At 33.7% G+C, this 15,109-nt stretch overlaps 1 protein-coding gene across 1 annotated transcript; it reads left to right on the top strand.

The window, feature by feature from the left end:
* The first annotated feature begins 6,565 nt into the window (after positions 1-6,565).
* On the top strand, positions 6,566-13,316 carry LOC111808606 (histidine kinase CRE1). The gene is made up of 12 exons (XM_023694695.2): positions 6,566-7,178; positions 7,791-8,232; positions 8,405-8,638; positions 8,760-8,929; positions 9,122-9,340; positions 9,429-9,615; positions 10,529-10,580; positions 10,679-10,908; positions 11,047-11,145; positions 11,311-12,020; positions 12,091-12,579; positions 12,722-13,316. Exons 2-12 carry the CDS (start codon positions 7,903-7,905, stop codon positions 12,945-12,947), a joined length of 2,946 nt encoding a protein of 981 aa, XP_023550463.2. The 5' UTR covers positions 6,566-7,178; positions 7,791-7,902; the 3' UTR covers positions 12,948-13,316.
* Positions 13,317-15,109: the final 1,793 nt, after the last annotated feature.

The following is a 15,109-nucleotide window of genomic DNA, read 5'->3' as shown; positions in this document are numbered from 1 at the left end:
TTGGACAATTGTGTAACACTAAGATGGCATTGTCTTATAAAATCTATTATAACATTTTTGACTTTCAATCAAAGCATTCAAAATTTTAATATTTCTCAAATATAAGACTTAATCATATTAAAAGAGAAACCGTTCTATTGTCAACTTCTCGTACATTAATATGATTAAATATTCTTTATTTTATATACTTGTTGAGGTGTTACTATAATAACCCATTTGTTTATATAAAAAATATATATATTCATTTGTAATTGCTAAATTTTTCATAACAAAAACATATATAAATGTTTTTAGTATCAGGGGTGATATTTGTCTATAATATATAAGTTTTAGTAAAAAGTTAAAAGTTTGAATTTTTAATTTAATATTACAATCTACCTTTTCTATACTTTAATAAAATGGTCGTTACTTAAGAATAAAACACAAATTGATTGAATAACTTGTCGAGAGTTGAAACACAATGTTAGAAAGTGAAGTCGGTTCAATTTTTCTAACGACTTAGTCTCAGTACAATCAATTCAAAGATCCTGATGAAAAAATTTGTGTAAAAAAACGCTTTGCTTTAGATAGTCCGCAAGAAAAAGAAAATTATATATAGAATAAATAAAAAAAAAGAAAAAGAAAAGAATTGTAGTTGTTTACTTTTGAAGCTAAATTATTTGAAGGATGGATGGTATTATTTAATGGCATGAGTTGGCATTTGACTTTACTTTGGGAAATTCAATTGTAAAATATCCAAGCCTAGATGCCACCTTCCATTAATTGAAGGACTAGATACTCTGCTTCATTTTCATAATTGACCATCCAATTCTTCTTATTTCCAAAACTGCCCCAATGAAACACACAATACAAAACTTGATCTCAACAAAGTCTTCCCCCACTTTATTCTTATTCCATATATGTACTCTACCACTATACATTAACTTATTCATTACTCAAATATTTTGTTTATTATAAACTCTCCCTTTCCAATGTTTTGCATCACATTTTTTTAATTTATTAGCAGATTAAAAGTATATAGTAAAAAATGAGTATGTTACATCCGAATAAAAGCCATTCATCTCTATTAACAAGTTGCATATTTTCTTTTGATGACCGGAACATAAAAACTTTACGATTAAACGTGATTTATTTAGAGCACCGTGACCGAATTAATCATTTTAATAAATAATTTTGAACTTTATGGAATTTAGCACATAAACTATAATGGGTGAACTTTATGTGTGTATGTATATTATGGTTTGATTAATTAGATTAATGCCTTAGCTCCATTATTGATTTTTCTTTTTATATTGAAGAATGTAAAGGAAAAAGAAACCAATCACCAATTGCCATTTGTAACATTAAAACGACACGTTTCGGTGGCCGAAAGTCCATGCCAAGTCAGAATTCTAGTGGCCACTAAAGTCAACACGGTTTTGAATTTTTTTTTTCTTTTTTTCTTTTTGGGAACAAATTGGGGAGTTTTTATAACTTTTGTTATTATTATTGTTATTGTTATTTAAATCACGTCATGCAAAAAAAGGTTTTAAAATCATATTTGTCAAACTATTTAATTTATTCAGTTTAAAACTAAAAATTAAATTTCAATTATACCAAATCGATCGAATTGAAATTGGAAAACGACCAATCTCCGAGGCATAATGTTTTTAATAATAATAAGAAAAACAACATCAACCACTAAAAATAATAAGTATACTAAATATTTGTTTTGAAGTTAGGCGCTTGTGTATCCAACATTTCTCTTCATCCCCTTGTTTGTAAGAGTGGAGACTAACCTCATAGACCAACACGCGTTCTTTTAGCATGTTTTATCTTCGCTCACGTTCATTTAAGAAAATTCTTAGATGACACTCATTATAAAATTGTTCAGAGTAAAACAAGTTTAAAAAAAAAAAAAGTGTATCTTGATAGTATAAATAGTAATTTTTAATTTGTTAAATTTTTATTAGTTATCATATTCTCAAAGTTTACTCTCATTCGACGATGGTAATAACTTTGGATTTTTTTTAATAAAAAAAGTGAGATTAGACGTTAAAAAAAATAGTATTTGCAATAAAGTTAAATAAAATTGAAACAAATTTCATATATTCTTCCACTAAGGAAAAGTATCTAAACATAGTCTTTGAAAATTTATATTCTAAAAAATAAAAAAATATCTTTGTATATTATTTATAATAAAAAAAAAACTTTAAAAATACCCTAAATCATGGAAATTCAAAATAAAAGTATATTTGAAATGGACAAAAAATAGAAAAAGAAAAAACGAAAGGACACGTGTAATAAAGTGGTGCAAGAGAAGGGCAATATCGTCAATATATTTAAATTGGGCGCAGTCCCGTGGTTCATGATTCGTGAGTCGTGAGCTTATGCCGACACGACATGTCCCCATTAGCCATTTCCAATAAATATTCTGTCCTCAAAGACTTCTGCTAGGGGTTAATTTTATTTAATTTCATGTTTTTTTTAATAAAATTCCATTCAACTCCATTCTTAATATTTAATTAATTAATCTCAATTCTCAACTCCCTGAACTATCCAACTCGAAACATTTAAAAAAAAAAAAATCACTTAAACGTCTCTCATTTCTTTAGGATATAGTCTCAAATAAATATATATTTTCTCCATCATATTATATTGGGCCTTGAATGGGCTCAATGAAAAATAGAGAATATTTTAAGTGGGCCTTGATGGGCCTATTTCCAAATAATTAGAACTCGTTTTAGAAAAATTTCGAAGAGATCGCCTAATACAAAATTGCTTCAACTAAAACGCGTTTAATTATAGAGTTTCAATGATTGAGTCGCTGAAAAGAAAGTTGCATCATATTAGTATAAATAATGACTTTCAATTTTTTAAAGTATTTCTTAGTCATCATATCTTCAAAGTCATTTTCATTCGAATATAGTCTCAGTTCATTCATTTACCCCTCATTTACTTAAATATATATATTGTATGTATGTTCATTAAGAATTAACCCTCTCATTACGGAAAAGGAAAGTAGTGACATCAAAACAGGCCTCTTTTATATTTATAATGGAAAGTTAAGGATACCATGTGTCATTAATGGTGCTTTATCCTTAGATTAAAGGAATCCACCCATTACAAAATTAGCAATAATCACACTTAAAAAGCATATATCTCGCATTAATGTCACAAAACTTCATTAAACCTTCCAAATTTATTTTTAAAATATTTAAATATTGATAGATAATTAAATATCTTGATGTAAGTCGTATAATTATTTGATATCGATAAAGAGAAAAATGATATGCTCCCCAATATGAACGAAAATATCTTCGGCCCCTTTTGTGCTTTACCTTTATATCTATAAAGGGGCTGGGATTTTTTTTTAAAAAAAAAATAATGATATCATAGTTGTCCACTATTTGTAGCAAAGTATTATATTTGATCAACATTGACACCTAATGAAACTCAATTATAGTTTAAATTGGTTGAGGGAAGGTGGCCCAACGTGGATAAGGTTCTTTTTTTATATTAAAAAAAAAAAGCATTGGATTTGGAAGGATGGATTATCACTCATATTTTGAAGATTAAAAATTAAAAAACATGTGGGGTTGCTTCCCCATTCATGGGTTTGACCCTCTTTCAAGATTTCATTCAGATTGTGTTTCAAATTTTCAAATCATTTCCATTTCAAACCCTTCATAACTTAAATAACTTAAATCATATTCGTTCCAAAATCAAAATTAAAATTAAAAGTTTAAAAGGAATTGTTAATCACCAATTTCACTGCCTAATGTATATAATATAACGAAGTAGGTATCGTTGGAATACTTGAATGTGATTCTATATCATAAGAAGAGGTGTTGAGCTTATATGATGCCTGGTCACTTTTTTATTGAGCTTACTTTAAGAAAAGATGCTCCAATCAATGTAGTATTTTATCCAACAATCGAGCTCCACTTGGAATTATGCATTTCCTTCATATTTCACATTATTGAGCGAAGCCATCATCGACATGTAGAAGAGTCTTTTTTTTTTTTTTCCTTATCCAATGCAAGATTGCGGGTCGTGAGCTCATCATTCCTAATATGAGCCAAGGTATAAGAGAGGTCTACATGTATAAGCAAATGTTTGACTTCCTTAGCCACCATTTTCTCAACATCTAATGAGTTGACTTGAATTGACGTATGCTCAACTTACACCAAACCACTAGTGGTAGCCAATGCGAGTATCATAATGTGGGAACAACACAAGAGTCAATGTAGATCCCATATCGATTGGAGACGGGAACCAAGCATATTTGATAAGAGTGTGGAAACCTTTCCTTAGCAGACGCATTTTAAATGTCGAAGTGTACTCGAGGTGACGGAAACGTTCATATTACCACTACTAGAAAGCACATGATTGGGGGAGAGAGAGAGAAAGTAGGAATTGATATTGGAAGAATATTGGAAGAAATTAAAAGAAGCACATGGCCGACACCCTGTACAATAAAAACTTCACACTTTGAATGCCACTCATCAATTTCTTCCATCTTTTTCAGTAAACGACAAACCAAACATCCCTACATACAATATTGCTCAACACACTTCCCACACTATTCTCTCCACCTAACTTCCCTTCACTCTTATATTCTCTCTCTCTTTTCCCACTTCCATCGAATTAGCGACATTCGAAATAGACGTATCTTTATCGACTAAGAACTACAAGATCACCCTTTTTATTCTAGGGTGATAGAGGGATCGTACCATTCGTGCTTTTATTCATAGTTATTATTCTCGCTCGTTAATACATGGAGCCCAATAAACAAAAGGTGAGATAGAACAGAAAGTGAGGCAGCAATGTACAAGAATCTCGAAAGCGTATGAATCAAATATTGTCAATATAGACTTCCAACTCGTTAATACGATCAACATAATACCTAATCAGTCAAACTCCATCAAATCGAGTTAAATTATGAAAATCTACCGTTCTAAACAACCACCGTATGGTTGGGTTTGTTTATGTGTATGTTTATTAAGGAAAATGAATATCAATATTTGATGGACCCATACAATCTTCTGCTAAGATATATTCCTCTTTTTGAAATAAGGCCAAACTCTTTCTCTACCATTTATGCAATGACTTTACAAAGATTTGCCCCCTAAATCACCTCTACCCATTTTACCCTTATTAGCTTCCCTTTATAATGTGATTAAAGCCAAAGATGTAGCACAAATAAAGTTAAATATCCTCGAGAATAAATATTCCATAAACATTTTAGGAATAGATTTCCCTTCTATTTTGATTGAGGAATTTCAAATTTTTCTATTTATATGAACGTTCTTAGATTTAATTATGTTATGATCAATTGTTTAATATATAGATACCGTGTTTGTATTAATGTGGAAATGTGAATATATATGTATTTGTCATAAAGTATTTGTTTATTATAATGTTAAAATGTCATTTTAGTCGATTTTTTTTTTATCCTTTTTTATTATTATTACTTTTTCTTTTTACACAAAAAGGAAGATTTCTTTCCCATTAATGAAAAATCAATCCTTGACTTTACCTCAACTTTAATCAACAACAAATTAAAGAAAAAAAAAAAAAAAGTGCCGACTCTAACCTCTAAGCGATTCAGTGGTCTGCATTCTACACGTGGCCTATTGATGATTTTTGGACGGCCTTGATTTGAAGGCTCAAAATGTGGGACCCAAAGAGAAGATGACAAATATTCCAATTTATTTATTTATTTTTCTTTTTTTTCAAAACAATGTCTAGATTTTGATTAATTCTTTAAAATTAATATATATTGTTCTAGACGACATAGGTGATGTTTTTAATCTATTCACGATAAATAAGGTATTAAATTCGTTAGGTAAAAGATTTTAATGATATAAATTCATGGTAATGTTAATAAAATTCAAAGTGGAAACCTACCAAAAGCATCTAATTGTTTTTGTAAAAAAAAATCTAACATACCTAAAAGTTTCAATAATACATAAAAAGCTAAAAAAAAAATATATGTTTAAATTTTTGAAAAGTTCCATTAATACTTTTAAACTTTTCTACCAGATTTAAAAAAAAAAAACACTCCTAATATCAAATTTAAAAAAACATTTATAAATTTTTAAAAATAGTATTAACATTCTTAATCTTTATAAAAAAATATTAAAATATTTTTATCCTCCGTCTACCACAAAAATTATGTGCACATCAGATTATTTCATTTTTGAAAATTAATGAGTATTTTGAAAATGTGAGGATGCTATTGATTCTATTATTAACTTTTTTTTTTTTTTGAAAATATTTTAATTATTTTAATTTTTTTTAAAAAAATTAAGGTTATTAATGAAATTGAGTAATTTTTAAATACTTTTAAAGACATTTTCAAGTTAGAAGGGTATTTTAAATATATTTTAAAACAAATTTATAGTTTAAAGATATATTTTTGAAGTGATATTTTTATGATAAATCTAATCTTAAAAATAAGTTATTTAAAGAATAATAAAAAAAAAAAAAAAAAAAAAAAAAAAAGAGTTAAGAAATTGAGAGGGGGTTAGAGGTAAATTCAAGGGGAATGAGATCCGAGCTAGCAAATGTGGGCATGTCATTATCACACAGATTTGCGATGGAGATTTTCTTCCCCTTCCCACCATTTTGATTCTCTCTACCTCCCACACAGTGAAGAGAGTGAGAGAGCCAATAAAACTAAAAACCCCATACAAAAACTTGTGAATTTTGAGTTTTCTGGTTCTGGGTTCTTTCATTCAGGTTGAAGCTGTTTCCACTCTTCTCTGTTTTGTTAATGGAGGAGGAGCCTACTTGTATGTACTCACTATAAAAAGCGAGCTCACAGCAGATGAGAGAGAGAGAGAGAGAGAGAGAGAGAGGAAGAATAATAATAATATTTTATAAAAAAAGGTACACAAAGCCAGAGAGGAATAGAGGCAGACATAGTGGGTTTCTGCCATAGTGAAAGAGTATTGGGAAGGAGAGCGATTTGGGAGACACCAAAGTTGTCCCAGAAATCGTTTGATTTCAATTTTTTTGAGCTCCAAAGAACAATCAAGAAAGGTAAATAACAGTCGGGGGGAGAAATTGAAGAAATCCCATGTGAAATTTTGCGGTAAAAGCCACTCCGGATCGATCTGTGGAGGACCTTCTTCCTCCTCCATCATCTCTGCAAATCATTGGTTGCATTTTCCATCTTTTGTGATACCCAGGTGAGCAAAACTGCAAAAGCATTGTTTCTTTTGATAACCCACTTTCCCCTTTTCCTTTTCTTTTTGTTTTCTTTCTGCTCTCTGTCTCTGTCTGTGTGTATGTGTGTGTTTCTTCTTGTGTTCTTCGCTGCGCGTGTGTGGTTTGTCTTGGGAGCAGCGGAGTGTTCAGCTATGAATTTGATTGTTTAATGGAAGTGAAATGGGTAACAACTGAACTTCACGCCTGGAGGAAGGAGGAGTAGATGGACATGATTAGCTTACACTGTTCTGCATTTTTTTATTGTTTGTTTCCTTTTTTGTTACGCAAAGACGTCATTGACCAGAAAGTATATGAAGAGGAATTCTTTGGAATGTGGGCTTTTCTCTCTCCCTTGCCTCTTATTTTCATTTTTGACCTCAATTAGAACACCCATCTTTTCAGACTCAGGCTTGTCTCTAGGAATTGAACGGCTCTCTTTATTGATTCTGACTCAACTCATCGTCTTTCCTCCCTAATCTAGGAATGGGTTTAAAAAGGAAATGGGGTTTTTCGGGTTTTGCTTTCTGAGCTTCAAATCTAACAGGTGACAATCTGCCTCTTGTCAACCTTTTGCTTTTTCTGTTTAATTGCAGGAGAAACTGTGGGAGGAGTTTTCAGAAAGAAAGTGAGCGAGCTCAAGAATGTTGCTGGTTCTTCAGGTTGGCCTAGTTTTGGTAGAGGAATGAAGAAGAAAAGGAAGTGAAAATGCAGGTGAGCGATAACTCTGTAGGTTTGAAGTGGAATGAGCAAATGGGAACAACAAAGAAGGGTTACACGTTTGTTCAAGCTAACAGGGCTTGGCTTAGAAAGTATCTTCTGTTCTGGATTATGGGGATGGCGTTTATCAGCATGTTAATCTATAATGGCATGGATGCTGATATCAAGGTGAGGAGGAATGAAGTGTTGGGGAGTATGTGTGAGCAGAGGGCAAGGATGTTGCAGGATCAATTCAATGTTAGTGTTAACCATGTTCATGCCTTGGCTGTCCTTGTTTCCACCTTTCATTACTTCAAAAACCCTTCTGCTATTGATCAGGTTTGTACTTCGCCTCTGTACATTGGTTTGTTCTTCTTATAGTTCTGAGAAATCTCAACCCTGCAAGATAAACTTGTTCAATTCTGTGCATTTTCTTGAGCAAACTGGTATTTCAATGTCTTTTTCCCCTCATGACATTGTCGTTTAACAAGCCCGAAACTCAACAATGCAGGAAACTTTTGCAGAATACACAGCCAGAACTGCTTTTGAACGGCCTCTACTCAGTGGGGTGGCGTATGCACAAAGAGTGATTCATTCGGAGAGGGATATCTTCGAAAAGCAACACGGGTGGATGATAAGAACAATGGAAAAGGAACCTTCGCCCATTCGAGATGAATATGCACCAGTAATATTTTCTCAAGAAACAGTCTCGTATATTGAATCGTTGGATATGATGTCAGGAGAGGTAGAGCAAATGTTGCTATTCTAGCTTATATATTGGATAAAAATGGCATGTCTGTATATATCGTTTTGCCTTCCTCATTTGGTAGATTGCTTCTCTCTGATTCGACGCTGATTCGATGCAGGAGGACCGGGAAAATATTTTGAGGGCTAGAGCAACAGGAAAGGCTGTCTTAACAATACCCTTCAGGCTGCTGGGTTCCCATCATCTTGGAGTTGTTTTGACATTTCCTGTTTACAAATCCAAATTGCCATCCATACCGACTGAAGAAGAACGGATAGAAGCAACAGCAGGGTCAGTCTGGATATGAAGTAGTTTAATAAGAAATGTGAATTCATCTGTGCTTTGTTTGTTCATCATTAAATATAGAACAGTGGCTCTCAGCGACATGTACCTTAATTTTTTCAAATCTTTGAGCTTTAGCATCATATTAGGGGTGAAATTATATGTGCCAGATATGTTGAATTGTTTCTTATCTTAAAGCAGCTACGTTGGCGGAGTCTTTGATGTTGAGTCACTCGTGGAGAACTTGCTTGGGCAGCTTGCAGGGAATCAGGCCATTTTGGTAAATGTATATGATGTCACGAACTCTTCTGATCTTCTCGTGATGTATGGTCATCAATATCAAGATGGTGACTTGTCGCTTTCGCACGAGAGCAGCCTTGATTTCGGAGATCCATTCAGGAAGCATTTGATGATTTGTAGGTAAAAGATTCTACCATATTAGGTACATCTCTAATGTGGAGTGTTTGCTTCAGTGACTTATGGCTTTCCTCATGTGGTTATGGTGCAGATATCAGCAGAGGGCTCCCACATCCTGGACTGCCCTAACTACTGCATTCTTATTCTTCGTGATCGGTTTGTTAGTTGGATATATTTTGTATGGTGCAGCAACTCACATTGTGAAGGTTGAAGATGATTTTCATGAAATGCAAGTACTGAAAGTTCGAGCGGAGGCTGCGGATGTAGCAAAATCCCAGGTACCATCAATCAGGTCATATAGGAACTAAAAAATTAGAGACTCGAATAGAAAAGGAAACGGATGGAATTAGGGAGGAGAGAAAAGGATAGTTGGGATGAAAGTTCTAAATGAATCTTATGTTCGAGTTATGTATGTTGTAGCAAAATATGGCTTCAAAGCAGAGTGCATAATAAGAGGTTAAATGAATATGATAGCTAAACCTCTACATTACCCAAAAACATAAACGGTTGAGTATTGTTGTTGGGGAGTCCCACATCGGCTAATTAAGAGGATTATCATGGGTTTATAAGTAAGGAATATATCTCCGTTGGTATGAGATCTTTTGGGGAAACCAAAAACAAAACCATGAGAACTTAGAAATTGCTAGCCTCGAGGGTTTAGTCAAAAGTGACTCATGTGTCGAACAAAGAGTGTACTTTGTTCGAGGGCTCCAGAGAAAGGAGTCGAGCCTCGATTAAGGGGAGGCTGTTCGAGGGCTACGTAGACCTCAGGGGAGGCTCTATGATGTACTTTGTTCGAGGGGAGGATTGTTGAGTATTGTTGTTGGGGAGTACCACATCGGCTAATTAAGAGGATGATCATGAGTTTATAAGTAAAGAATATCTCTATTGGTATGAGGCTTTTTGGGGAAACCAAAAACAAAACCATGAGAGCGCGTATACTCAAAGTGGACAATATCATACCATTGTGGAGAGTCGTGATTCCTATCATAAACACGGAAATATCTTGATTATGACCTTGGTTATATCTTTGGGAGATCACTGCATTTTGACTTAGTTGTCGCAAGTATAAGTGGTGAATTCAATTTTCTTGAATTCTGCATTGAATTTTGTGTATGTTTTTAAACATCCTGACACATATATATGATGCTGCTTCTCTTGATTAAAATCTCTCTTTTATTTTGGTTTCAGTTTCTTGCAACTGTTTCTCATGAAATTAGGACACCAATGAATGGCATCCTCGGTGCGTATATTCCTGTCTCGCTTTGCTTTGACCGAATCAGCTCGTTTTACATGTACAAAGGATACTCAAATCTATTATCTTTGATGCATCAATTTCAGGAATGCTTGCTCTGCTTCTGGATACAGATTTAAGCTCCACACAGAAGGATTATGCTCAAACTGCCCAGGCTTGTGGAAAGGCACTGATAGCATTAATAAATGAGGTTCTCGACCGGGCAAAAATTGAAGCTGGAAAGTTAGAACTGGAAGCAGTTCCATTCGACATTCGATCAATACTTGATGACGTGCTATCTTTATTTTCCGAGAAGTCCAGACAAAAGGGTCTGGAGGTAGGGCTGTATGGACATCATTTATTTTCAAATAAACACGTTTGCTGCCTATTTGTTACATGTCATGTTAATTGATAACTTCATTGCTTTTTGCCATGGTGATTTCAACCATAATTGAACATCTATATGGAAATGAAGCTGGCAGTTTTTGTTTCTGATAAAGTTCCAGAAATTGTAATTGGAGATCCTGGAAGATTCAGACAAATTATAACAAATCTTGTGGGTAACTCTGTTAAGGTGAGTGCGATTTTTCGATTGTATTTCCATATTCGAATCCAATATAAACGCTTAATCTTTTAGTATATCTTCTGCTAACGAGTTCGGATTATTTGCGTTTTCTTTTGACTATTATTGTCTAACTGGTTGGAAACAGCATAAAAAAGCTTCATTTTTTTTTTCCAGTTTACTGAAAGGGGACATATATTTGTTAAAGTACACCTAGCTGAGAATTCAAAAGTCTCCATGGACTCGGAATATGTCAACGGAATATCTGACAGTGGCTTATTCGTATTGGATGGTCGTGAATTTCAAACTTTGAGTGGACGCGAGGCAGCCGATGATCAGAACAGTTGGGATAACTTCAAACATCTAATCGCTGACGACAACTTCCAGTCGAATGCCGCTCCAAACAACACAGCAGTTACCAACAAGGGTTGTGATCATGTTACTTTGATGGTAAGTGTGGAGGATACTGGAATTGGGATCCTTTTACATGCCCAAAATCGAGTTTTCACACCCTTCATGCAAGCAGATAGCTCGACCTCCCGAAATTATGGAGGGACTGGTATTGGTTTGAGTATCAGCAAATGTTTAGTTGAGTTAATGGGTGGTCAGATCAACTTCATAAGCCGGCCTCAGATTGGAAGCACGTTTTCCTTCACTGCTGTATTTGGAAAATGTAAGAAAAACTCAATGAATGATATGAAAAAGCCCAACTCTGAAGAACTTCCCCCCAGTTTTAGAGGAATGAAAGCAATAGTAGTTGATAGCAAACATGTTAGAGCTTCTGTAACTAGATATCATTTGAAGAGACTTGGTATCATAGTTGAAGTCACCAATAGCATCAACATGGCAGCTTCTTTATTCAGAGAAAATGGATCCACACTACCAGGGTAAGCCCTTCTCTTTTGTTCTTTTGATTTTAAATTGATTTCGAATGATTAAAAGCATGTTTCGTTGCAGAAACACAATCCTTCCAGATATGATCTTAGTTGAAAAGGACATACTAAATTCTGATGAGGAATGTGGGATCATTCATCAACTGAACTGGAAACCGAACGGTAGTTCGGTAAAGTTTCCAAAGCTGATCCTTCTCGCTACCAATATTGCCACTGCTGAACTAGACAAGGCAAGAGCAGCAGGTTTTGCAGATACCGTGATCATGAAGCCGTTGAGGGCGACTATGGTGGCTGCCTGTCTTCAACAAGTACTCGGGGTTAAGAATCAGAAACGGCCGAATGGTTCTGCTTTCCTCCAGAGCCTTCTCTGTGGCAAGAGAATCTTAATTGTTGATGACAACCGAGTAAACCGTCGGGTCGCTGCAGGCGCTCTGAAGAAATTTGGTGCAGATGTTGAGTGTGCAGATAGCGGGAAATCTGCCCTGAAGTTGCTTCAGCTACCGCATAATTTTGATGCTTGCTTCATGGATATTCAAATGCCTGAAATGGATGGGTATGTTCTAACAACTCTCCATTTCTCCTTTGGTGTCTTAGCTTAAAAAACACACGAAACAGATCTCTTGAACAAGCTTTTCTGATCTGAATACCAAGAATTTCTGGAGTAAACTTTGAGTATAGTGTTGTCGAAACTGCAGGTTTGAGGCGACTCGTCGTATCAGGACGATGGAGGTCGAGGCAAACAAAGGAGGATTGACTGCAACAGAAGGCAAACGGCCTATACCAATATTAGCAATGACTGCAGACGTGATTCATGCTACGTACGAAGAATGCCTGAAATGCGGTATGAATGGCTACGTCTCGAAACCGTTTGAAGAAGAAAATCTATACAAGGAAGTTGCCAGATTTTTCAAAAAACCATAGTCCATCAAAAGCTTCATGAATGAGAAGAGATCATCAGCTGAAGAGCTCCTTTTGGTGGGTTGGAAAGTACCAGCAAGTTTTGACACCATTGCTGGTGCTAACTGTCCTGTTGCTGGTGACCGAGGAACCGAGTTCAACGAGGGCGTCGGGAATTCTCGACTGCCACTGAGACTCGGGTTTGAGCTGCTACCATTTCTAACCAACTAAATATTTTATTTTGACTAGAATGTGAGTACCTACCTGTATACTACATCAGAAATATCCATCCCCAAATGGATGTATAAATATGGTTGCAAGGGGAAGGAGCTAAATTGTAAATGCTCATATTTTTAAGACCTCTTCTAAACATTTTTATAGTTGGTTGGCTAAGGCTCTTCATTTTGGCTGCTTAATATTTACATCAACCTCATTCATAAGTTCATTGTGTATAAAAGATCTTACGTCTGGTACGCTTATGAAAAAAACTTTATGTGAGATGTTACGTCGATTGGAGAGGCGAACAAGTGCCAGCGAGGACGTTGGCCCAAAAGGGAGGTAGATTGTGAGATCCTATATTAGTTGCAGAGAGAAACGAAACATTTTGTATAAAGGTATGGAAACCTATCCCTAGTAGACACCTTTTTAAAAACCTAGAGGGGAAGCTCGAAAGGAAAGTCCAAAAAATACGATATCTCGAAAGGAAAAGTTTAAAAAAGATTATATCTACGATGGACTTAGGCTGTTAAACGTTAAATCCAATTGAGGTCCATAGAACACAATGATAATAGCTTGTTTATAACTGTTATTTCTTTATCCATATATTCATTAAATTGTTGATGAACATGTTGATAATATAAATTAATTATTTGTCACTCCTTTGAATATCTTTGTTCATAAATTAATGTTTTCTTACTTACCAATAGATCTAATTTTATATAGATAGATCAAAACTAAATAGATGTATGAAATTAAGAGTTCACATAGGACAAAATGTTACATTTTTTTAGTTGTATAAATGGATTAAAACTTATTCATAATCAAATGATATAAATAGTAAATTAGAGTCGACTTAGAATCATTAAAAATTAAGACATTGACTATCAAACAATCATATATCTTTTTATATATTAACGATCATTTAATTACTATCTACTATCATTCTTTTCTTTTCATTGAATCGGGTTGTATCGATGCTATTTAAATTTTAAATTGGATTAATAAAAACTACACTGTTGTCAAGACCGTCATGGAGGTCTTTTGATTAGCTTCTCTTCCCACAAGGTTTTAACAAGAATTTTAATTCGTGAAATGAATTTGATTTTATTGATTTGTAGTATAAGTGTTACTATTTGTAAAATTTATAATTTGATTCTTTCTTTCAAGTATACAAAATATACTGATCTTTTTGGATAATCGGTTCTTACACTTTTTTATCTTTTTAGATGTTCGGCCTTTTGGACTTTTTTTTGGATTGGCATCTTACTTGTTTATCAGCTTGGATCGACCTTTGGTTTGTTGATATGCTTAGACCGATGATTATCCTGATTTGGACCTAATTTTTAATGAACTTGGACTAAATTATTGGGGTTCAACTGACACGTGGAATTCTGATATTGGTGTGAATATGGCGGCTAATAAATGTATACTTTAATGTTGCCTTGCATTGCACATAATCTTAGTGAGCTACAATTATTAAAGGGCTAAATGCGGCGCCAAATGAATATTTTTTTTTCCTTATCTAATTTATTTATTTTTGTAATTTATTATACATTTGAATTATTTTCTTACAAATTACTCTTGGTCGTTAAAGGCAGTTGTATGTGAACTTTATTCCATAGAAAATAATTTGGAAATATGTAATTTTTTTTCTAAATATCATTTATGTGATATGTATGGTAAGAGATCTCGACCTATAATTTTTTAGGGAAAGAAGAAATATTTTAATAACTCGGCTGAAGTTGATATTTAATTACATGATTGATAAAATATACCACTAACATATTTTTTTTATTAATTTAATATGTGGAAGGTAAATATTAGAGATTCTTTGACATTTATTTTGTAAATATTGGGACAAGAACGGGAACAAATAATTATAATGAGAAAAAGTTTATTTCTATTTCTCATTTAATCGAGATTACTCCACTCCGTTCAGGATGATGTCCTAACACCAAAGGTTAAAT

This window comes from Cucurbita pepo, chromosome 13, assembly GCF_057944985.1.
Source record: "Cucurbita pepo subsp. pepo isolate OVF chromosome 13, ASM5794498v1, whole genome shotgun sequence".
NCBI classification, from domain to species: domain Eukaryota; kingdom Viridiplantae; phylum Streptophyta; class Magnoliopsida; order Cucurbitales; family Cucurbitaceae; genus Cucurbita; species Cucurbita pepo.
Note: the sequence above shows the minus strand (reverse complement) of the source record. Positions and strands in the feature narration are given on the sequence as shown.